This window comes from Vulpes vulpes, chromosome 1 (assembly GCF_048418805.1).
Source record: "Vulpes vulpes isolate BD-2025 chromosome 1, VulVul3, whole genome shotgun sequence".
Lineage (NCBI taxonomy): Eukaryota > Metazoa > Chordata > Mammalia > Carnivora > Canidae > Vulpes > Vulpes vulpes.
The window spans coordinates 135,193,451-135,217,192 of NC_132780.1; the positions used below are offsets into that span (position 1 = coordinate 135,193,451).

General features: G+C 44.0%; 1 protein-coding gene across 1 annotated transcript in view; it reads left to right on the forward strand.

Moving 5' to 3' along the window:
* Positions 1–18,151, forward strand: part of TBC1D22B (TBC1 domain family member 22B) — a 75,869-nt gene extending 57,718 nt beyond the window's left edge. The window contains exon 13 of the mRNA XM_025990845.2: positions 16,173–18,151. Coding sequence (XP_025846630.1) covers positions 16,173–16,301 — 129 coding nt within the window. The 3' untranslated portion in view covers positions 16,302–18,151. The remainder of the gene's footprint in view (positions 1–16,172) is intronic.
* Positions 18,152–23,742: the final 5,591 nt, after the last annotated feature.

The window sequence follows — 23,742 nt, forward strand, 5'->3', positions numbered from 1 at the left end:
GGAGGCATAGGATACATTGAAAAGTAAATCAGACAGAGATCCCTATTCCCAGAGAGCTTACACGCTAGTTGGGAAGAGACTTAACAATAGGCAAGAACATAGTAAATTAAACAGAATGTTAGAAGGTGATGAGAATTTTTTTTTTTTTTTAAGTAGAGCAAGATAAAGGAATTATTAGGTGGTAGGGAAGGGACAGTTTGCAATTTCAAAAAAAGTAGGATAGGCTCACTGAGAAGGTGCCATCTGAGCAAAGGCTTAAGCAAGCTGAGAGAGTCATGGACATCAGCGGCACAAGAGTGTCCAGGCAGAGGGAACAGCCAGTGCAAAGGCCTTAAGGCAGCAGTGTGCCTGGGCTATTTACAGAATCGTGGTGGCCAGTGTGGCCTAAAGCAGAATGGTCCAGAGGAAGAATAGGAAAATGTAAGGCCAGAGGAATCACAAGAGACCCAGGTCACAGAGGACTTTGTAGCCACTGTAAGTTTGGGCTTTTATTTGAATGGAAGAGGAGCCATAAGAATGTCTTTAGCAGAGGAGGGACATGATCTGACTTATATTTTTAAAGGATCACTCTGGCTTCTATGTAGATTGTAGGTATGGACAAAGGTGGAAGCAGGGAGACCACCCAGTAGGCTGTTAGAGTCCTCCAGGTGAGATGTGAGGGTGGCTTGAACCTGCATGGCATCAGTGAGGGTGTGACAAGTGGGCAGATCTTTGTGTGTGTGTGTGTGTGTACGCATATATATTAGATCATATATATATATATATATATATTGTTAATAGAGCCAACAGGATTTCTTGATGAATTGAGTGTAGAGTAGGACAGGAAGGGTTGAGTTAGGATGACTGAGTTTACAAGAAGGCTATAGGAGGAACAGGTTTATGGAGGACTTTCAGGAGTTCAGGTTTGGGCATGTCGAATTTGAACTGCCATTAGACACCCAAATGGAGATCTAGATAGGCAAATAAATCTTATGAGTTGAGAGCTCAAAAGAGAGAAAGAGGTCTGGATTGGACATGTATATTTAGGAACCTTTGGCTAGATGGTCCTTAAAGCCAGGACAGTAGAGACCTGTAAGGAAATGAGTGTGGACAGAGGAGGGGAGAAGTCCAGGCCTGAGCACTGCCACACCTTTGTGAGACAGCTGGGGAGAAGAGGTGGACAGAGCAAAGGAGACAGAGGGGGGTGACCAGGGAGAGTGGGGCAGCCCGGAAGCCTTGGCTAGGGATGTGAAGAAGACGGAGGGTACGTGTTAAACGATGGAAAGCCAAGCTGCTGTTCCAAGAGGCCCACAAGAAGGGGTAATGGGGAATTGGGTTCGAGGAGATGGATTGCGAAGCTCTGCAGTCTTCAGGGACAGGCCTGGAGCTTGTTCATAGTTCTCTCTGGGGTAGGCTGGGGGGCTTGTCTTTCTCTGCTTTGCACATTTCTGGACTAAGGGATTTCTCCTTCCTTCCTTCTTCCTCCCTCTCTCCTTCCCTCCCTCATCTATGACTCTTAAAAGCAGGGGGGAAAGCCAGAGAAGGTTAACTGTTCTTCTAAGTTCTAACTACTAACATAGGTGTTCTCAAGAGTAACAGAAGGCTTTCTATGATCCCAGAGCTGTACCTCTCCGTAATTGTCATTAGGTGGTTAAAGAACAGAAGTCCGCTCAGTGGATAGATGAAAAGACGGGACCCAACTTGCCCAAGTAAGGGTTTTGGAAGGCAAAGGGGAAAGCGGGCTTCTGCCACAGGCAGCTGGTAAAGAGCCACAGCTTCTGCCAACAAGCAGCATATGTGACATCCTAGGATAAATGAGCATGAGGGGCTGGAATGGCCGTGTGCTGGGGTAAGCTATCAATTTTGATAATGTGGTTGAGGTGGAGCAGGATTTCAAGAGGATGAAGTTTAATTTAGTTATCATGAGCCAGGCTCAGAGGGCCTTGTCATATGTGATAAAAGTGCTTCCCAGATTAGCTCAGAGAGGTGGAGATGATTCCTGGAATGGCTTTTAGCAGTTCACAATATTGGCAGAGCGTAGGACCATAATAGTCTGTGACTTTAAAACTATGTTAGACATAGAGATGTTCTTCTTTCCTGGGTTGCATATTTGATTATCTGATGGATTTGAGATCTTTCTGCAGTAACCCACAGAATGACAATGAGGATTGTGCCTGCTGCTCTATTAACACGTTACTTAGTCTACTCGAGGAGTGTCACCTTTTTTTTTAGACGAAATGGAAGGGACAGTTAAACTGGATAATCTGCAAAGTCCCTCCTAGCCCCACAGTTCCATGATGTTATGGCTAAGAAAAGAAAACATGCCTGGGGTCAGATCCTAGCTCTGCCACCTTTCTAGGTATGCAACTTTAAGCAAAGTAACTTGACTTTCTGTGCCTCAATGTTCTTACCTGTAAAATGAGGATAAGAGTACCTACCTCCTAAGGCTATTGTGAGGATTAAACAGTTAATACACATGAAGCAGTTAGAATGGGGTAGTTGCCCTACAGCCTCAGAACAGGGCGCTTATTATTATTATTGCTCCCTGAAATGTACTCAGTGAGGTAAAGACAGTTTTAGGAACCACGTCTGAGTAGATGTGTGACTTCTGAGTAAACCATGTGACTTACTTACCTGATCCTGGGAGAAACTACCAAGCTGGTTGAGCAAACAGGACTGGAGAGGGGGTGTCAAAGGGTGTGGGGCAAAGGGCAGTGTCACAGCTGTGGCAAAAGCCCCCAGAAGGAAGGGCACCTACTTCTCCTTAGCTGAGCAGATATCTGGATTCACATTGCCTGGGAGAGGGGACCAAGAACTGATGACAGGAGGATCACTTGAGGATATTTCCTTCCTGAGACCTCTGAGCAAGGGGACCTGAGGCAGCTCGGTACACAGAAGTAGGGGCAGGATGGCCCATCTTCTGAGCCATGGACCTCTTGAAATGAGAGCTTCTAACAGATCTGGGCCAAGGCACTTTCAAAGCATGGGGGGGCCCCTTGGCATTTCTGGCTTTCAGCCTGGGCTGGTCTAATGGAAGGATCATGATAATATTGGGGTGAGGCTTACGGCATTGTTTTTATAGGCCCAAATGGTCAGATACTAGCAATTTCGTAAGGTTCAATGGAATAACAAAGAATTCTTAGCACTTTAATGTGTTCTAAGCACTAATCTAAATGCTTACTGTGTTAATTTAATCCTTGCAATAGTCCCACAAGGTAAATCATAACTGCACCCTCCTTCCCATTTTACAAATGAGCAAACTGAGTCTCAGCAAGATTAACTAGCCCAAGGTCACCCAGGGAGTAAGTGGTTGATACCCAGAATCCGTGCCACACAAATGGATTGTGTTCTTTTGCCTCTGCCTTAGGGGCCTGGCCAGACAACTGGGGCACTTGAGCTGAATTCACACAGTAGCTACTCAAGGTTCCCAAGCAAGGATCTGATCTGCCTGCCTCAGGCACTGCCTCCTCCTCCCCTTCTCAGGGCTTCTACCCTCCACCATTCTCACCTTTCTTTCTTTTTTTTTTTTTTTTTTTTGGGGTTAATTTTTATTGGTGTTCAATTTACCAACATACAGAGAAACACCCAGTGCTCATCCCGTCAAGTGTCCGCCTCAGTGCCCATCACCCATTCCCCTCCACCCCCCGCCCTCCTCCCCTTCCACCACCCCTAGTTCGTTTCCCAGAGTTAGGAGTCTTTATGTTCTGTCTCCCTTCCTGATATTTCCCAACATTTCTTTTCCCTTCTTTTATATTCCCTTTCACTATTTTTTATATTCCCCAAATGAGTGAGAACATACACTGTCCTTCTCCGATTGACTTACTTCACTCAGCATAATACCCTCCAGTTCCATCCACGTTGACATTCTCACCTTTCATTGACAATCACTCTCAGGCTTTCTTCTCACAAAGTAAATGTTTAACAACAAATTGGTTGTTTTAAGACTGAGAAAGAAGTGCTCCAAGGTCCTCTTCTTGTTCTACTATATTGGCTCCTGGGTTTTTCTTCTGCTGCTGCCAGAAGGACCTGTGACTTCCTCATTCCTCTTCCTGCCCTCCCTCCTTGGTCTCCATGGGAAGGTGGAGCCCAGGCGGAGCCCGAATGACCACCATGCCTGAAGGCAACAGGGAGTTCTGGGCATGTGTGCAAGTTGCTGGAGCCGGGTCTGGGCCTCTGTCTGGGAAGTCTTGGAGCCCCACCCAGGCCCTGAGAGAGCCACCGGCGCTCTAGGGGCTGAATGTCAGATGCAGGAGGGGACCCAGGAGGAGGGACTCCACTCAAACCAGGGTTTTTTTGTTTTTGTTTTTGTTTTTTAGGATGTATTTGTTTATTTTGGAAAGAGGGAGGGATGGGGGAGGGGGAGGGAATGAGTTGGAAGGAGGGGCATAGGGAGAGGGAGTCTGACCATGCCAAGGATCAGGACTTGAGTTGAAGGCAGATGTTTAAACAACTCAGCTACCTAGGTGCCCCTCAAACCAGGTTTTTAAAAAAGTGTACTCTATTTTTTATTTTGAAATAATTTTATACTTATGAAATGTGGCAAAAATAGAGTTCCCAAATAGTCCACTCATATCCACTTAATGTTTACATCTTCTATACTATAATTAACCAACCAGGAACTTCAAGTTGATAAGATATTATTTATCTACAGACCTTATTTGAATTTTACCAGTTTTCCCATTAATGCCTTTTTTCTAGACCAGGATCCAATTTAGGACCCTAATCTGGGACAGTTCCTCAGTCTTTGTCTTCCTTGACAAAGAAAATTTTCAAAACTTTTAAAGGGTAGTGATTAGTTATTTTATAGGATGACCTTTACTTTGGGGTTGTCTGATGTTTTCTTACAATGACATTGAGAGTCATACCTTTTGGGGAAGAAACCACAGAGGTGATGTGTTCTTCTCAGGATCTCATATCATCTGGAGGCCCATGGCGTTGGCATGTCTCATTCCTGCTGCCCTTAATCACTTGCCTTAGGTAGGTCTCCAGACTTCTCCACTGTAAAGTTACTATTTCCCCTTTGGTAATTATTAAGTATCTTCTGGGGAAACACTGATACTATATAATTCCACTGTTTCTCATCATTATTTCACCCACTAATCTTAATATCCATTAACGGTTCTTGCCTGTAAGATGTTTGCCTAATGGAGATTTTCTATTTTCACCACTTCTTCTATATCTATTAGTTGCCATTCTTCTGTAAGGGAGAGCTGTCCCCCTTATTTATTCAAGTATTTATTTATATCAGTATAGATTCATGGGTGTTTATTTTTTTTCATGGGTTATTAGACACTCATTCTTTTGAGTCTCCCCTTTATTTATTCAAGTATTTATTTATGTCAGTATAGATTCATGGGTGTTTATTTTTTTTCATGGGTTATTAGACACTCATTATTTTGCTATTCAGATTGTCTCAGCTTTGGCCCTTGGGTGCTCCTTTAAGATGTCTTTTGATCCCATCTTTTTTTTTTTTTAAGATTTATTTTAGAGAGAGTGCACGCATGAGCAGGGGGAAGGCCAGAGGGAGAGAGAGAATCTCAGACTTCACACTGAGCGCGGAGCCTGACGGGGAGACTTGATCACAGGACCTGAGGTGAAATCAAGAGTTGAATGCTCAACACACTGAGCTACCCAGGCATTCCATGATCCTGTCATTTTTAAAGCACTTAAGAACATGAGATGTTCTTAGCTTATATTTTCTTTGCCCCACCTTGGAATCACCCATTCTCCAAGGAGCCCTGGTTAAGCCAATATTTTGCCCCTAAAAAATATTCAGAGGTATCATTATAACTTTGGAAATAAGATTGTAGGAAAACATTTATGTGAAGTCCAAGAACAGGTAAAATTTTTTTCGTGATCTCTGTCAAGTCACTGGTTGTGGAGGGAGTATTGACTGGCGAGGAACATGAATCTTCTGGGGCCCAGGAAGTGTTCTCTATCTTGATCTAGTGGTGGCTACATACATAAAAATCATCCAGGTGTACACTTAAGATTGTGTAGTTACTATATGTAAGTTATGCCTCGCTGAAAAAGTAAAAAAAAGAGTTGCAGCAGAGTGCATGATAGAAGGCCACATGGTTCAGTTTGCGATGGGGCCACCATTGAGGAAAGTAAATAATGGAGGAAAACTAACACTAAAATCTGCCTATTAGGGTCACCTGGATGACTCAGTGGTTGAGCTTCTGCCTTCACCTCAGGGTGTGATCATGGGGTCCTGGGATCAAGTCCCACATCAGTCTCCCTGCTCAGCTGAGAGCCTCCTTCTCCCTCAGCCTCTGCCATTACCCCCACTTGTGCTCTCTGGCTCTCTCTGGCTCTCTGTCAAATAAATAATAAAAAAATTAAATCTGCCTACTAAATAGACAGTTGGCCATGTAATAATTACCTAAACCAATGTGGATAAATTCTTCCTTTCTCACATAGGAATCTTGGTATTAAGTGAGGATCCTGATGTTATTTGTCTCTTGGGTGCTTAAAGGGAAAAGGGTGACCCTAGGATTTAGGGCTACTGACTATGAGGGGAGTGGCTGTGCAAGAGACTGTGACACTGAGTGTTGGGGGTGTGATGGATGACGTTGGTACACCCTGGCAGAGGGGAAGTTTTGGTGGTAGTCAGAGGCAGGTCTGCCTTGGATGTGAGCACCCTGATCATAACTGGCAAGTCTCCTGTGTACAGCTGTGTGCTGCTAAGGGAGGGACTGGATGCCTCTCTTCCCCAGCTGTGAGCCTAGAGAGAGCTCTGTCGCCCAGGGAGGCCTATTAAGGTGTCTTGTTGCCACCACTGGCCTTCGAAGGAGGAGGTGAGCAAAGGGCACTGTCTGGGAACCTAGCCTGAGCAGCTGAGAGCTGGAAGGCCTGCTGTCCCACACAGCCCTCCTCAGCACTTGTCCCTGGCCTGCAGTTTGCTGGGCGCCATCTCCCTGGTGGTAAGGTAGGGAGAGGACATGGCAGCTGCAGCCAGCCGCACAAAGATCTGCCACGGCAAATTTTCCTAGCAGACATGCAGCCAGAGCAAAGGCCCTGTAGAGGTAGGAGATTGTGGTGTTGGTGGAGGGAAGAGGCAGAGAGAAGGCAGTGGGGCACAGTAGGAGGGGACAGTGCTGCAAGACCTGATTCTGGGCTTGACCCTAAATCAGGGGGAATCTTTCGACCCCCTTTCTTCATCATTTCAAGAGCCCAGCCCTAGAGCCTGGCCCAGGAATGTCTGGGCCTTGACTTGCACTGCCTGCTCTCTGGAGATGGAAGGAGACGAATGCCTGGGTCCCACCCCAGGAGGCCAGCAGAGTGAACTAGGGAGTCGCAGTGAATCATAGCAGAGACTGTACTTTCCTGCCCTTTGGCTAAGGCTGAAGCTGGAATGTTAAATGAGCTTGCAGAGCCACAGAATTTGATCACCGGAAAACATGTTTTTATTCCTGACATCCAGCAATAGAGCAATAGAGTACATCATCAGGGCAGATTGTGGGTGTCAGACTTTGGGAGAGGCTTCCCAAAGCAGGTTAACAGGTGAAACCCAGGACAGGAGATTGTTGAATGAGTTCTGTGAGTGAGGGAATGTGTGGCAGGCCCTCTGTGGGTCAACACACCACCACATAGTTAGACCAAAACAAAAGGAGTTGCTGGAAGGGAGAAGAAGACACTTCCAAAAATCAAAAATACAGTGTGCATTTAGAAGAACGTGAGTTATGCTGAATTGTGGGTACTCGGGGGAAAAAATGTGTACAGACCACCTGTACAGGTCGGCAGCAGTTCCCCGGTGATGGGCAGCAGCAGGGTGGGAACAGCTTCCTGGAGAACTGGAGACCAGTAACCTCCTCGTCTGTGAGCACTCTGGAGAATACCTGGGAATTATGAATAAAGAGGACAAGCAGGTTTCTGTGAGCAGTGTGCCCGGGGTCTTTGATCTGATTTGCTCCATCAATGTCCCAGAGCTGCCACAGACTCTAGAAAAATTGAATGTAGTACAGCAAGTCTGGCTTCAGGTGAGTGACCCTGAGAATACGGTGGCCATGGCCTTCATACCCACCCTCCCGCACTATAGCATGCTGTCCATCAAGGTCAGGCTTTTGTGATCCCTACCCCAGCATTTGAAGAGAGAAATGTACATTACACCAGGGTTCCATGCCTGGAGCATGCAGCATACAAGCAGTAAGATAAGAACTGGGTGGCAGCAATCCTGAAGAACAACAATCTGCTGGGAGGCGGGGGCGGGGGGGTTGTAAACCAGTGACTTTTGGCCAGTTCCTGAGCCTGGCTTCTGGCCCCCAGCCTCGCCCAGGGCAGGCTTATGGCCTCTTTTTTTCTTGAACCCCTGATAAACTACCATTTTGTATTTTGTAATAAACCCTTAGTTTATATTAGAGAGCAACAAAGAAAGAAAGAAACAAAGAAACAGAAAAGAAAGAAAATTTGTACTAAGTAACCCACAGGGAGCCTGAAAACTATTCCACTATGAGTGGGAAAGGTGTGTGTGCGCCTGAGTCAGAGAGAGCAGGCACTTATTTACCCACCTGGGATTTACCCATCACTGCCCCAGTCTAAAAAGTCATCTTAGAAAAAGCAGCATCTCTGAGAACCCAGAAGAGCATGGGACCCACAGGATGTTGGACAGGTGCCAACAAGGTCTTGGCTCCAAACTGATTTTGAGAAGCACAGTGCAGGGTACTCCAAAGGCTAATAATCAGAATTCCTTCATATAAAAAGAGAACCGACAAGGAGTCAGTGGGGCCAGCTGATGACCCTAAACCAAAGTGGTGGCTGATCTGAGAATCTGCCTTCATCCTGCAGAAGAAAACCTTGGAGACATTCCTATTCTTCAGGTCTTGTGGAAGGCAGGCCAGAGTTGTTCAATGCAAACAGTGCTAAGCCTACAAAGTGTCCCAGGCCTAGATAACAAACAAGATATAAGTAAATCCCTTCAACCCAATGGCACCCACCCACCACTTCTGCAGATACTTGAGGGTAGGATTTCGGAACGTTGTCCAATGCACGCCCCGTCTTTACAGACATCCAGCGAATTGTCAGTTTGAATCCTACCCAGGGAGCCCTGGGAACTGAAGATCTTTCACCCAAAGCAGGCTGGCGTGAGGAAGGGCACAGTCCGTAGACATAAAACATACTGTTGAGGGGGACACAGCATAGCCTTCTCTGATGGGAAACTTGCTAAATGCACTTTGGCAGAAAACCAGTGAACAGTCTCAAAAAGTTTACATTCAAGGATGTGTTTTTGGAAGTTTATATTGTAACCAGGGGAATTGTTTTGCTACCTCGCTGATTTTCAAAACGGAGGATTTATTTTAAAGTGCTGCTTATTTGACTAAGAAAATATTTTTACATGCTTGAATACACTTTACATTTGCAAAGGATGTTCCAGTATTGCTAAGTGATTTTACACACAGTATCTTACTTAATAGTGTATATTTTATGTGGTCTTTAAATTCTTTGCTGTTAATCATTCCATATCCTGTCTGGTTGTGCTTGGTTCTTATCACTGAGTAAAATCAAGCAGCTCTTCCACGTCTCCTTCAAACAGCCTCTACTATGAGACTTCCTTTCTTCTTGTTCCTACTATATCCTGCCCCACTTCTCTTCTTACACCAGGGCAAGCAGTGTATATTATAGTGGTTATGTGCACTACCTCTAGAGCCAGAGTGCCTGGGTTCAAATTCCAGCCCAGCACTACTGTGCGACCCTGGGACAAATTCCTTAATCTCTTTGCCTCGATTTCCTTATCTGTAAAATGGAAGTGATATTATGCATCTCGTAGAGTTGATGTGAAGATTAAGTAAGTCAATAGAGAGCACATGTAAAGCACTTAGAGCCCCATCTGGTATATAGTAAGTACTCAATAAATGATAACTGTCACTATAATGATTATTACCCTTGATGTTCTTCATCTAGGATGAAGTTCTTCCATCTATTAGACATACTCTAATGGGCTTCCCCTGTACCTTTTCCATATGGGGTTATAACCTCTATCCCTTCTCCTTTGGCTCATTTATCTTATTATCATTTCCTCCACCCCCATGGCTCCAATTCCTTTTCTGCTATACTCCTTTTCCTTTAGGATCCTCTGGATTCTCAGTCGGTACCAAGGTCAGGCTGTTTTCTGCTATTTTAGCCATTTCCAACTTTTCTTTGGTCCCTTCCTATTAATTTGGAGCTGCTCTCTGCTGTTTGCGCCATAAGCTGTCCTGTCATGACTATTGTATTTCGTCCCATTGCGTGTCATGCTTTGTGCTCCCATGACCTGGCTTTGTAGCAAATCTTCAGTTATTCCCTGCCCCCACAGTGTATCTGCTCTATTCCTAGATAAAAGCACCTGATTTGTGATTAATACCTTCTTCCCCCAGCCACTTAGTTTCTAATTTTTTTCTACTATCTCAAATTTTTTTTAAAAAAATTTTTTTTATTTATGATAGTCACACACACAGAGAGAGAGAGAGAGAGAGAGAGAGGCAGAGACACAGGCAGAGGGAGAAGCAGGCTCCATGCACCGGAAGCCCGATGTGGGATTCGATACCGGGTCTCCAGGATCGCGCCCTGGGCCAAAGGCAGGCGCTAAACCTCTGCGCCACCCAGGGATCCCCCCAAATTTATCGATAATGCATTGGGCCGGGTTTGCCATTGATGCGGCTCTATGATAAGGGGTGCAGTTCCTAGGAATAGCCACTAGGTGGCAGAGTGCCTCCTCATGCTGCGCCTTCCTGCCTAGGGGCGCACAGGCATGTTAACTTGGCCAGGATTAAATTTCAAGGCTTCTTGGAGGTTTCCTTTTTTTTTTTTTTTTTTTTTTTAATTTTTATTTATTTATGATAGTCACAGAGAGAGAGAGAGAGAGGCAGAGACACAGGCGGAGGAAGAAGCAGGCTCCATGCACCAGGAGCCTGATGTGGGATTCGATCCGGGGTCTCCAGGATCGCGCCCTGGGCCAAAGGCAGGCGCCAAACCGCTGCGCCACCCAGGGATCCCTTCTTGGAGGTTTCTAGCAAGGTGAGAGGAGTTGGAAATTATAGATTGATTCTATCCCAGCAAAGAATATTCTCTTCTAGAGATATTACCCCTATATTGTTAATCAATTGTACAGGCATAGGTATTCGTTATAGAAAAATTAGAACTACCAACAAGCAAAGAGGACAAAAGACCAAGTACCTGAACCCTTACCACACACAGATGATGGATTTCCTTCCAGACATTTCTCCATGCAAATCTATACAAATAAATACATGCTGTGTGTATATAACCATTAATGCAACCATTTTATATACTCTTGTTTTGTAACCCCTTTTTATCACTTTACAAAATATGGTGGATGTTCTATCATGTCAAAAACTGTACATCTACATTTCCCCCATTTTTGTACTTTTTACACATTACGTGAGTACATGGTTGTACAAAAACTGTGAAAACATTAAAATACCGAATTGGCTACAAGATATTTTATTTTATAGATTTACCTTGATTTATTTAATGAAAGGTCGTTCACTGTCTGTGTAACATCTAGACATTTCCTTCCTTGGGATCTCACTGTTTGGTCTGCATCCCAAATATGCTTTTCTTCCTTTAAGAGCTTTTTAATCCCTCTAGTGGTAACCCCACACCTGGTTGCCTACTGGGATCTTTGAAGAAATGTTATTCCCAGGTTTTTAGAATCCAAAACTCCAGGGATGAAGCTTGGACCCAAGCATTTCTAAGAGTTCCTACAGTCGATTCACTTTTGCAGCCTGGTTGGAACTGCTGGCTGTGATGATAGGTAGGATAAACACTTGAAACTCCAAGGGTTTCATTGAGGCTCGCAAGTTCCCAGGATCTTTTTGCTTATGTTCTGGATGAGGCTAACCATGTACCATTCCTTTAGCTCCCCTTCCATGGAGGGCAGGGGTTGGTTCTGAGTCAATGAAGTATGTCCTCAAGAAATAGGATAGCAGGGCACCTGTGTGGTTCAGTCGGTTAAGTATCTGCCTTCGAATCAGAGAAAGACAAACATTATATGGTCTCATTCATTCGGGGAATATAAAAAGTAGTGAAAGGAATTAAAGGGGAAAGGAGAGAAAATGAGTGGGAAATATCAGAGAAGGTGATAAAACATGAGAGACTCCTAACTCTGGGAACCAAACAAGGGGTGGTGGGAAGGGAGGTGGGTGGGGGAATGGGGTGACTGGGAGATGGGCACTGAGGGGGCACTTGGCGGGATGAGCACTGTGTGTTATACCATATGTTGGCAAATCGAACTCCAATAAAATATACAAAAAATATATATACGTCTGCCTTCGGCTCCCTGCTCATGATCTCTGTCTCTCTCTCAAATAAATAAAGTCTTAAGAAAAAGGAAATAGGATGGCAATTTGACCTCACCCAGCAGGTTTATTGAAAATGGGACTGAAATTCTATAATGATAAAAGCAAATTGTACTGAGAGAGAGAGAGAAAGAAGGAAATGTTTTCCAATGAATAAGCTAAAAATAGAAGATTAGCATTAAGATAGATACTTGGGTATTAAACTTACTCTGGGGAAGCCTGGGTTGCTCAGTGGTTGAATGTCTGCCTTCGGCTCAGGGCATGATACCCAGGTCCCAGGATTGAGTCCTGGATCAGGCTCCTTTCATGGAGTCTGCTTCTCCCTCTGCCTTGTCTCTGCTTCTCTCTCTCTCTCTCTCTCTCTCTCTCTTTCCCTCTCTCTCTCTCTCTGTCATGAATAAAGGGCAACGTTTTTTTAAAAGTTTAGATTAAAAACAAAAACAAAAAACAAGGTAGACATAGAACAGGCCAAGACAACCCAGGAGAATTGTTAACCATGAGAAAAGCGCCCTCCAGAGATGTTTAGATTAGCTGACAGCGTTTTTAAAAGCAAAGGTAGTATCTGGGTGGGTTGAGTGAATATCAGTAACTAGCTGAGTAATGAATCTGGTTGAATGAATTTCAGTAACAAGAATGCAGTGGTAAGGGGTGGTTACCTGCAGTGTTTGGAAAATAGAAAGTGGATGCCAGCCACCAAGATGGGTGGGGGAGAGGAGTATGAACATATAGAGAGAAGCATGTAGCGTGATTCCTTTCTCATTGTGTTCTTTCCGTGAGCTCACGACCATTTTGACTTAAGGCTTTTGAGTTCTGTACTCAGGCTTTGAGATCTCAGGAAAGAGGTTTACAATGAACAAAATGTGTTTGTTAAGAGTATGCAGTGCTGGTGGAGATCTAGGGAAATGAGCATTTTTCTGGAATGCATTTTCTGAATGAGTGTTAAGTACCTTTAAAAGGTTTGTGTTCTTTGACATAGTAATTTCATTCCTAGGAATTCAGCCCCAAGGAAATAATCTAAAATATGGCTCTATGTACAAGGCATTCATTATAATTTCATTATAATGAAAAACCAGAAATAATTAAGTACTCAAAACAGGAAGATGTAAATTATGGTATATCTGCATCATGAGAAATTCTTTGGCCAAGAAAGTACCTATGAGGAGTTTTTAATATTAGAGGAAATGTTTATGATAAATGCTAAACAGATTCAAAATTATATAGAGAAAATGTTTCAACAATGGAAAATGTGCAGAAAAAGGAGTTTCAGAAGGAAATACGCTAGAATGCTTAAAAGTGACCTCCTCTTGATTACGAAGTTACAAGTAATTTATTTTGTGCTTTTTTACTTGTTACTATACAAAACCACCACAGAATGTTCTGCTGTATAAGTAATATATAAAAACTGTATAGTTGGGGCTCCTGGGTGGCTTAGTCAGTTGAGCATCCAACTCTTGGTTTTGGCTCAGGTCACGAGCTCAGGATCCTAAGATAGAGTCCCTTCCCCGTCTCTGCTCAGCAGGGAGCCTGCTTGGCATTCTCTCCCTTGACCTGCCCCCATGCACTCCCTCGCTCTCTCTTTCTCTCTGGAATGAATGAATAAATCTTTTTCAAAAAATTTCATTGTAAAAATTGAAAACACAGGGTTGCTCAAATGATACAGAAGTGTAATGGGAAAAATGTGAAAGTCTCTTGTCGCTGAAGGTAACCATGGTTAACAGTTTACCTCCTTATCTTCTAGATTTTTTGTATACATATAGAAATATATTGTGTTTTCTTATTTACCTAAGGGGGGTCATTATATATGTATTTTTCTGTGATGCTTTTTTTTTTTTTACTCCTAAAAATGTCTTAATTATCTTTCCACCTCGGCGCATGTCCTCCTTCATTTGTTCTGTGTGCTGCCATGTATATCATGATGTGGATAACCCCCGCTGTTTGAAGCAGTGGTGCATGCAATGAAGACCTTTGTGGGGGAGTGTGAATATTTCCTTAAGACAGGGAGACAGAGGTAGAGTTGCTGGATCAAAGCCCATGTGCATTTCTAGTTTTGATAAATACAGCCTGTGTTTATTAAGATGATATAAACTTGTCTACTGTAACCAAGACCCTAGAACTACAGGGGCTTAAAACAAGATAGTTGTTTACTTCTCGTTTAATAAGTAGTCTAAGTGTAAGCAGTCCAGGGCTACTGTTCCGCCACCAAAGTGCCAGGGACTCAGATTTCTTATGTCTTGTTGCTCTGCCATCTTTAACACATGGCTTTAATCTTATGGTCTGAGATAACTGCTTCCACTCTTCCATTGGTATCTGCTTCCTGGGAAGTGGGGAAGGAGTGGTCTAGGGCAGAACCCAGGGCTTACACTGTCCCAGGATTGGGATCTTAAGCATCTTGGCCATACATAGTAGTGATGTGCCACAGGCAGCTTTGTGCACAGCTAAGTTTCTAAAAGCAGAAATCTCATAAAAGATATGCAAGACCTTTACACTGAAAACTACAAAACATTGCTGGAGTGTCCAGATCAGCTAAAAGCAAGGTTTTTAAAATACTCGTTGCATGTGGGTCGGCCATGGGCACTCTTCCCATTACCTTTCCATATGACTCACCTGTTTTCCTATTTGGTGCTCTTCTTTATTTCTTAATGATTTGTAGGGACTCCTTTTTGATTATGGATGGTAACCTTTTGTCTTTTAAAGTGTTACAAAATATTTTAGTCAGTTTCTTATGTCTTAACCTGATTTTTGGCACCTCTTGACATATTGAAGTTATATGTAATCAAATCTGCCTGTCTCCTTATGTCTCTGGGTTTTGTCTTGCTATTTATAACATGACTCTTGACCTCAGGGCTGTGGGTTCAAGCCCCATGTTGGGTATAGAGATTACTTAAAAATAAATAAGTAAATAGACTTTTTAAAAAAGGCAGGGAATGGATAAAGAACACTGAGTAGCAGCAGCAGCAGTGTAGTGAATTAAATTATAGAGACAACCTCTCATTCTCTTTTTATTCTAATATCCTCTTTAACAGGCTGTCTCTCTGGAGCTGTTTGAGGGACCTGGGCTTTGAGAACAGAATAGGATTGAGATAGGTAGAGGAGAAAAGAGAAAGTCTCCCAAGTTAAAGGAACAACATAAATTAAACCATGGATGCACAAATCAACCCGGCTGAAATGGACCTAGCTGGAGGAGGCATGGGCATTAGAAAATAAACTGGACAGGTAGATTGAGGCGGTCTCTGGAGAATAGGGCAGAGGCTAAGTAAATACAATTAGAAGTGAACCCTGGGATTGGGAGGAATGTAGCAAATGCAAAAGGATACACATTTATGAATATGAATAAAGGGGTTTTTTTGAATAAAGCTTTTTTTTTTTAAGGAAACAAATATCTAACAAAAGGTAAATGGTTGAGTAAATTAGAGTATAGCCACATGATGGGATACTAACACTGACAATAGTCATTTTTTGAAGGCTGCATGGAAAAACACTAAAGTTATAGTAAAAGGAGATGATTAAAAAGCATATAAAAATCCTGATTATTATCACAGCTATTTAAGGAAATAGGTGTGTGAGAAAAAGGCTGAAAAAAACTTGAAAATAAAGAGAGGTATAGTTGGATGATGCGTGATTTTTTTTCTCTTTTTAGATACCTTTATTTGTTGGTGTCGTTCTCTGTTTATAGTATTTTTAAAAGAGGCAGGTGTTAGTGGATACGAGAGAATCAACAGAGGCTTTTCAGAGCTTCCTGAAGGTGAACTGGGAGTTGGGGGCTGAGTGCCGCTTGGGAGGAGGGAGCTGACCCTATGGGATGTGTGATCCAGAAGGAAGGGACCCCCCTTCCAGGGCCTGCTGATCCCTTGGTCTATAGTACCGGCATGATAAAAAGCTTCTTTTTTGGCCTTCCAGGGTCTCCTGATGCTGCTACAAAACCTACCTACGATACACTGGGGCAACGAAGAGATTGGGCTGCTTCTCGCTGAGGCGTACAGACTAAAGTACATGTTCGCTGATGCCCCTAATCACTACCGCCGATAGGTGCTGTCTCCTCAGGGGGACCCAGACTGTCCCCATCTCTGATGGCAATCTGATCACTGTGGCCACTGTGCGAGCCGTGGACTCCGGCCAGGAACCACTCCTGCTGTAAAAAGCTCACATCCGCCGCCCAGGTCTTAACTCTGGCGTGCCTGTCCACCACTCCACGTCTCTGGATGTGTTTCTTGGACCACTCTCAGTATTCCATGACATGTGGATGGGCCCAGCTCTGGGAGAGGACAGGAAAGGAGGTACAGGGTTGTCTGCCCCTTTAAAAGAAACTGGACAAAAGAAGGGGAAGGCTCAGGGATTTGTCCCTACATGGGCTGACTGTCTCTCGCCTCCTGGCCCCTGACTGATGCCGTTGCTTTTTGTGACATAGTTTGATTTGATCACAGGTCAAAAAACGCCTTATGTTTTCAAGACTCCTGCCCCCGCCCCCTCCCATCCTAGCCCTTCCCCTTCTGCCCTTGTTTGAGCCAGTGAGGGGCAGCTTCAGACTGTTGTCCTCAGATGGAGGTACTGATGCTTCTAACTCTGGGAAGAGGCCTGCACCCAAGGGCTAGGAATTTTCTTTTTCCTTTTCTCACCAGATGTCTGTGTGTGCCTGCGTCTGTGTGTATATGTGGGTGTACACACCCGTCAGCCATTTAGTTACACATATCCAGACCAGCCCCATGACAAACAGCTGGGAAGGGCCCCGGTGACCAAGTATACAGGCGTCCCTTGAGAAGGATCAGGGCAGGGGAGGGGGGAAGGGGCCTTATACCTCTCCAAACCCTTTTTCCATGATGACCCACTCCAAGATATTATGTGTAAATTGTGTTATTATGTATATGGGTAAAGATGTACAAATATATGTCCTCTTTGTAGCAGATATGATTTTATATTTATAATGTGCATCAACATGTGAAAGCAATCTAGGTCACGAGCACAGAGGAAGTTGCCAAGCAGGTGCGTTTGGCAGCTCCAGGTTGGTTTCTGGGTGCCCTCCCGTGAGGGGAAAAGTGGGAGTCTGCCAAGCGCAGGCCACCGAGCAGATGGAGCTGCTTCGAGAGTCGGTGGCGAGTCGGTGGCAGCTGTCCCGAGCATCAGTGTCTCAGAGTGCTCCTCTCTTCCCTCCCCAGCTCTTTGTGGAGCATCTGCTCCACTCCTTCCCCGTGAGGGGTGGACAGAACCCCCCACCTCTCACCGGAGCCCAGTCGCCTCCCAGAGAGGCGGCTCCAGAGGCAGAAGCCCTCCTGCATGTTTTCAGCCCTTCCCTTTCCCCAGGAGGCTGGGGGAGAGCCTTTGTCTTTCCGTTTTAAGTCAGCATCATATTCAAGACAGAAGCTGTGACTGACTCATCCGTGCCAAGGAGAGGGGTTTTCTGTGTCTCCCTGGGGTTTGGGGCTCTTCTCAGTGAGAGGCATCCAGGGTCCCCCACTGTCACCCTCATACCTCACCCAGCTCATGAGATGGGTGGCGCCTGTTTGATTTCTGGAGTTCCATAGTGGAGGGGCAGTGGGGGTATGGTGGCAAGCAGCCGTCATTCTCTGGGGAAGCCGGTTGGTGTCCCCGGGTGGGTGATACCTTTGAGTCTTTGCCAGTGAAGCTCCACCACGCTGGCATGTTACATTCTCATCTGGAGCTGTTTCTCAGGCATTCTTCCTAACCGTCTCCTCTTCCCCCTCAGTGTGCCTCAATGGTCTCCTTCACAGAGTGAGAGGGCTGTGGCCCTCCATCAACCGGACTAATTAAAGAAAGACACCTGTGTTCCCAAGTGGTGGTTTTATTTTTTTAGTTTTTATGTTTGTATGGAAATTGTGGATAAAGTGAAAGAATTGTAAATAAATAGTGTATTTCCTCCTCCACTGCTGATTTTTCACCCATGGATTTGTATAACCTGGAACCAAAGGGGTCCCCATTCCTCAGGTTTTTCTTGCTGGTATTAGTAAGGGTTAGGGAACAAGTCCTCTGTGGGGCAAGCAGGAGATCAACAGAAAATCACCAGGCAGTCACAGAGGACTGAGCATCTACTCTGTGATGGATCCTGCAGAAAATACAAAAATGAACATGGGACCTAACCACTAACATAGAGTACCTTGCCACGTGCCAAGCAAGCCCTGTGATAAACACTTGAATGGTTTCTTCACCCAGAACTTCTTCCTATGACTCCTTTGAGAGTGTTGCTTAGTTTCAGTAATCAGGATCTATATTAGGATTACATTCAGCAACATGCAGCACAAACCAAAAAAATAATCGTGGCTTACACGACAGGGGAATTTACGAGGCACCTGGGTGGTTCATTCATTCAGTCAAGTGTCTGACTTCAGCTCAGATCATGATCTCAGAGTCCTGGGATGGAGACCCAGCCCCATAAGGGGCTCTGCGCTCAGCAGGGAGTTTGCTTCTCCCTCTCCCTCTGGCCCTCCACCTGGAGCACTTGGCCATGCTCTCTCTCTCTCAAATGAGTAAAATCTTAAACAAAAAAACAAAGGAAATTAATTCTCCCTCCCATGAAAGCCCAAAAGTAGGCCACCCAGGGCTAGTATGATGGGTCTGATTCACAGTCTTTAGGAACCTGGACTCCTTCTCTAGGTCTTCACGGGAAGAGAGCAGCTAGCACTCCAGCCACTGCATCCACTTGCCAAGCAACAGGATGGATAAAGGGGACAAAGAAAAAGGAAGCAGCCTGCTGCTCCCTCTGCCTGTGCCTCTGCCTCTCTCTGGGTGTCTCTCATAAATAAACAAATAAAATCTTTAAAAAATAATAAAAGTCATGGCAGTACGTACATAACATAAAGTTTGCCATCTTAATCACTTCGAAGTGTACAGTTCAGTTGTGTTCAGTGTATTCCTATTGTCAAGCAACCAGCACCATCACCCATCTCCAGAACTCAACTTGCAAAGCTAGAACTCTGTACCCCTGAAACAACAGCTCCCTATCTCCTCCTCCATATGGCCCCTGGCAACCGCCATTCATTCTACTTTGTATCTCCAGGAATTTGACTACTCTAGGCAACTTACATAAGTGGAATAATACATTATTTGTCTTTTTGGACTGGCTTATTTCACTTAGCATAATGTCCTCAGGGTTCATTCAGTTTGTGGCCTATATCAGAATTCCCTTCCATTTTTTAAGGCTGAATAATATTCCAACACACACACACCATATTTTGTTTCCATCTATCTGTTGATCAGTTGGGTTCCATTTTTTGGCTTTTGAGAATAATGTTATGAACATGGGTATATAAATATCACTTAGAGGGCCTCCTGGGTGGCTCAGTCGGTTGAGTGTCGGACTCTTGATTTCAGCTTAGGTTGTGACCTCAGGATTTTGGGATCAAGCCCTGCATCTGGCTATGTGCACTCAGCATAGAGTCTGCTTCTCTCCCTCTTCCTCTGCCCCTCCCCCTGCTCACATGCACACGAGCACTCTCTCAAAATTAAATAAATCTTTAATAACTATCACTTAAAGACCTTATTTTCAATTCTTTTGGGTATATACCCATAAGTGGAATTGCTGGACTATATGATAATTCTATTTTTGATATTTTGAGGAACCACCATGTTTTTCTCAGACTGCTTTTTAGATTTTTTTCTTTTACTTTGGGTTTCAGAAGTTTTTATATCTGAGTGTGGGCTTTTGTTTGTGGAGTTGTGTTTTTTTGGGGGGGGGGGTTGTATTCTGTTTGGGTTTGAGTTTCTTGAATATATAATTTTATGTCTTTCATCAAATTTGAGAAGCTCTCAGTGATTATTTCTTCAAATATTTTTCTGTACCAATCTCACTCCTTTTAGACTCCAGTGATATGAATGTTGGACCTATAGTTCCTCAAAATCTGTTTTATTCACTTTTTTTCCTTTCTGTTCTTCAGACTAGAGGCTTTCTCCTCATCCATCATTAAGTTCATTGACTCCTTTTCTGTCATCTCCATTCTACTATTAAGCCCATACAGTGAATTTTTATTTCAGATATTGGTTTTTGGTTCTAGCATTTCCATTTGATTCTTTTTTATAGTTTGTATTTCTCTACTGAGACTGTTTTTTCCTTCATTTCAAGTGTGTTTATTTTTACCTCATGGAGCATGGTTGTAATACCTGTTTTACATTTTCGTCTGGTAGTTCCAACATCTGGGTCATCTTGGGGATGGCATCTTTCAATTGTCTTTCCTCTAAAAACGGATCACCCTTTTCTAGGTCTTCAGGTGTTGAGTAATTTTGGATTGTATCCTGAACATTTTGAATATCACATGTGAGAATTCAGGTCTTATTTAAAAATACTCTAGAGCAAGGGTCAGCAAACTGTTGCTCCTGGGCCAGATCCAATCCCCCTCCTCTTTTCATAAATAAAGTTTCATTGAAACACAGCAATGCTATTTATTTACATCTTGTCTTTGGCAGCTTTTACACCACAACAGCAGAGTTAAGTGGTCGTGCTAGACTGTATGGCCCACAAAACCTAAAATATTTCCTATCTGGCCTTTTATGGAAGAAGTTTGCTGATCTCTGCTCTCAAAAACACAGACTTCATTTTGTTTTGTATTGTTTTAGTAGGCAATCAACCCAGTTAGTTCAAACTACAAGTTCTCTCTCAACTTCTGTGGGCCATTGCCACGCTGCTTTGGGTTTATCCTGACAATGCAAAACGTATGCCAGTTCATACACAGAGTTGGCCTCCCCTTCTGTAGCTGGCTTTTCCCTGAGATTCCCCTTATACTCTCTGGCTCACCAGTGCTCTGTTTCCTAGTCAGCCAGAATTATGGTGTTTCTCTGCTGCCATACTAGTGCTGACACTGCTGCACAATTGATTCCTGCCCTTGGGGCAGGTCTGGGAGGGAGAAAAAATTAATTGTAATTCCCCCCACAACTCTCTGGCTCTGGCTCGCAGGGACACTTCCTAAGCCATCTGGTCAGAGAGATGTGGTTTGTAACATAATAAGGAATATATATTTGGTTTCTGCCCCCGGTCTCCAACACAGACCTAAAACCCTTGGAATTCCCTGAGTGATAGGAGCATCTTTTGTTCACCTCCTCATCTTTGGAGGCGACTCATGGTGAGCTCCTGGATAGCTTCAAGTTGGGGGGCTGGTTACCAGAAAGGTTAAGCCATCACCATAAGCTTGGAACTTTTGGCCCCATCCCCATCCTCTGGGGAGGGGAAAGGGACTGGAGATTGAATTAATAATCAGTTATGGCTACATGATGAAACCTCCCTTCAGAACCTTTACCAAAGAGGTTCACAGAGTTTCTGGGCTGGTGAACACATCTATGTGCAAGGAAGAATGATGCACCCCAACTCCACAGGGACAAAGCACCTAAACCCGGGACCCTTCCAGACCTCACCTTATGTACTTCATCTAGATGTTCCTTTATGATAGACCAGTAAATGTAAGTGTTTCTTGGAGTTCTGTGAGCCATTTTGTGGCACATTATCAAACCTGAGGAAGGGGTTATGGGAGTGCCCCAATTTGTAGCCAGTTGGTCAATATACAAGTGACAACCTGGGGTAGATGACTGGCATCTGAAGTAGGGACAGTTTGGGCAGACAGCCCTGATCCTGTGGGTTCTGTGCTAGCTCCAGGTAGCGTCAGAAATGAGTGGTAGGACATGCAGTTGGCATCCAGAGAGCTAGAGAATTGGTTGATGAGGGGAAAAAAAACCCCACACATTTGGTCAGAATTGTTGCGAGTAGAGTAGAAGAAACAAGATTTGTTTTCTTTTAGGTTTCTTTCAGTTTTTGCTACCTCTGCTGCTGTGAACCTTAACTGGGACCTCCTCTGAAGTCAAAGCTGTGAGAGAAAAACTGGAAAAATTTTGAGAAACTCACCCCCTATGGATAGCTTCTTTAAGCTTTGACTCCCTCCCTAATTTGCCTGCTTGTTTTCTTTTCAGAGTTCTCAGGCATATTTTGTCCAGCATTTTAAGTCATCTTTAGTGGCAGAGAGAGACTGCAGTGGGCTTACTCCATCTTGTGTAGCACTAGAAATCCTCCAAACATTTTTGTCACAACATACAGTAAAAAATATGTTGTACACCGAGCCCAGTACACCAACACAGACACACAAATATGAACATTTCACAGTGTGTACTCTTCCTTGGTGTGGTGGCCTATAACCTGTTCTATTGCATTTTTCAAAAATGCTAATCAAGACTCATTACTGAGGGGTTTTTTTTAAGATTTTTTTTATTTATGAGACACACACACACAGAGGCAGAGACACAGGCAGAGGGAAAAGCAGGTTCCCTGCGAGAAGCCCAATGCGGGACTCGATTCCAGGACTCTGGGATCACAACCTGAGCCAAAGGCAGATGCTCAACCACTGAGCCACCCAGGTGCCCTCATTACTGAGTATTAACTTGAATTTGAAAAACACAGCTCTTCATGTTATTGAAATGGGTGAGCTAAGCCTGCTGCTAGCTGAAATAAACTTGAGCACGTTTCAACAAGTCTTGAATAATAAATACCACAGCTGATAATGCAGTAAATTTGTAAGTCAAAAAAATGTGATGAGAATTGCGTTATAACCCTGGATTATAGAATTCAAGGTTTTCCATGTGAGAAACATTCCCACTTCCTCCTCCCTTCCCCCAACCCTAGACAAAGGTGAATCGAATTAGGGATTTTTGTGGGGTTTTTTGCAGTCCAAAAATAGCCAACTCAGAGTGATAGGATTCCATTGTAAGTCACCCCAAGCCTATTTTATGTTAGGCACCTGATACCATGTATTACTTGCAAAATAAACAGCCTAAAGTCAACTCTATAAGGAGAAGAAAACAAGGCAGTAATTATTGATAACCTGATTCCCACTGCCTTCTTTCCCTCTGTCTTGCCTACCTCCTCCTTTCCTCCCTTCCTCTCCCCCGCAATAAAAATCATAAGGGTAATAAATATTTGAAGTGGGTACTGATCCTTGGCAAGTTAAAGGATATGTATGCTCAAACAGCCAGAGCCCCAACCAAAAAGGAATGTGGCAGTTCCCTACAACACTACTTTCACGTAGTGAAACATCCACCTTTATTACTAAGTTACCACCAGAATACAGTGAACTTGATGACTCATTATAAGCACTTCCAAAATGTAATAAACTTTTTCTATAAAGGTTTCAGAAATATCTTACAACCGTATACTTAGAACGCTATGTTTACACAAAATAGCACTTAATACACAAGCTGTCTAAAGCAGATGGTCCCCTTTTCCCTCCTCAGTTACTTCTGGTTTTATTTTTTCTTTTTTAAGTTTTATTTATTTATTTTATGATAGACATAGAGAGAGAGAGGCAGAGACACAGGAGGAGGGAGGAACAGGCTCCATGCCGGGAGCCTGACGTGGGACTTGATCCCGGGACTCCAGGATCGCGCCCTGGGCCAAAGGCAGGCGCTAAACCGCTGAGCCACCCAGGGATCCCCTACTTCTGGTTTTCTAAAACAGTTTCCTTTGAAAAATGAAAGGCATCTTTCC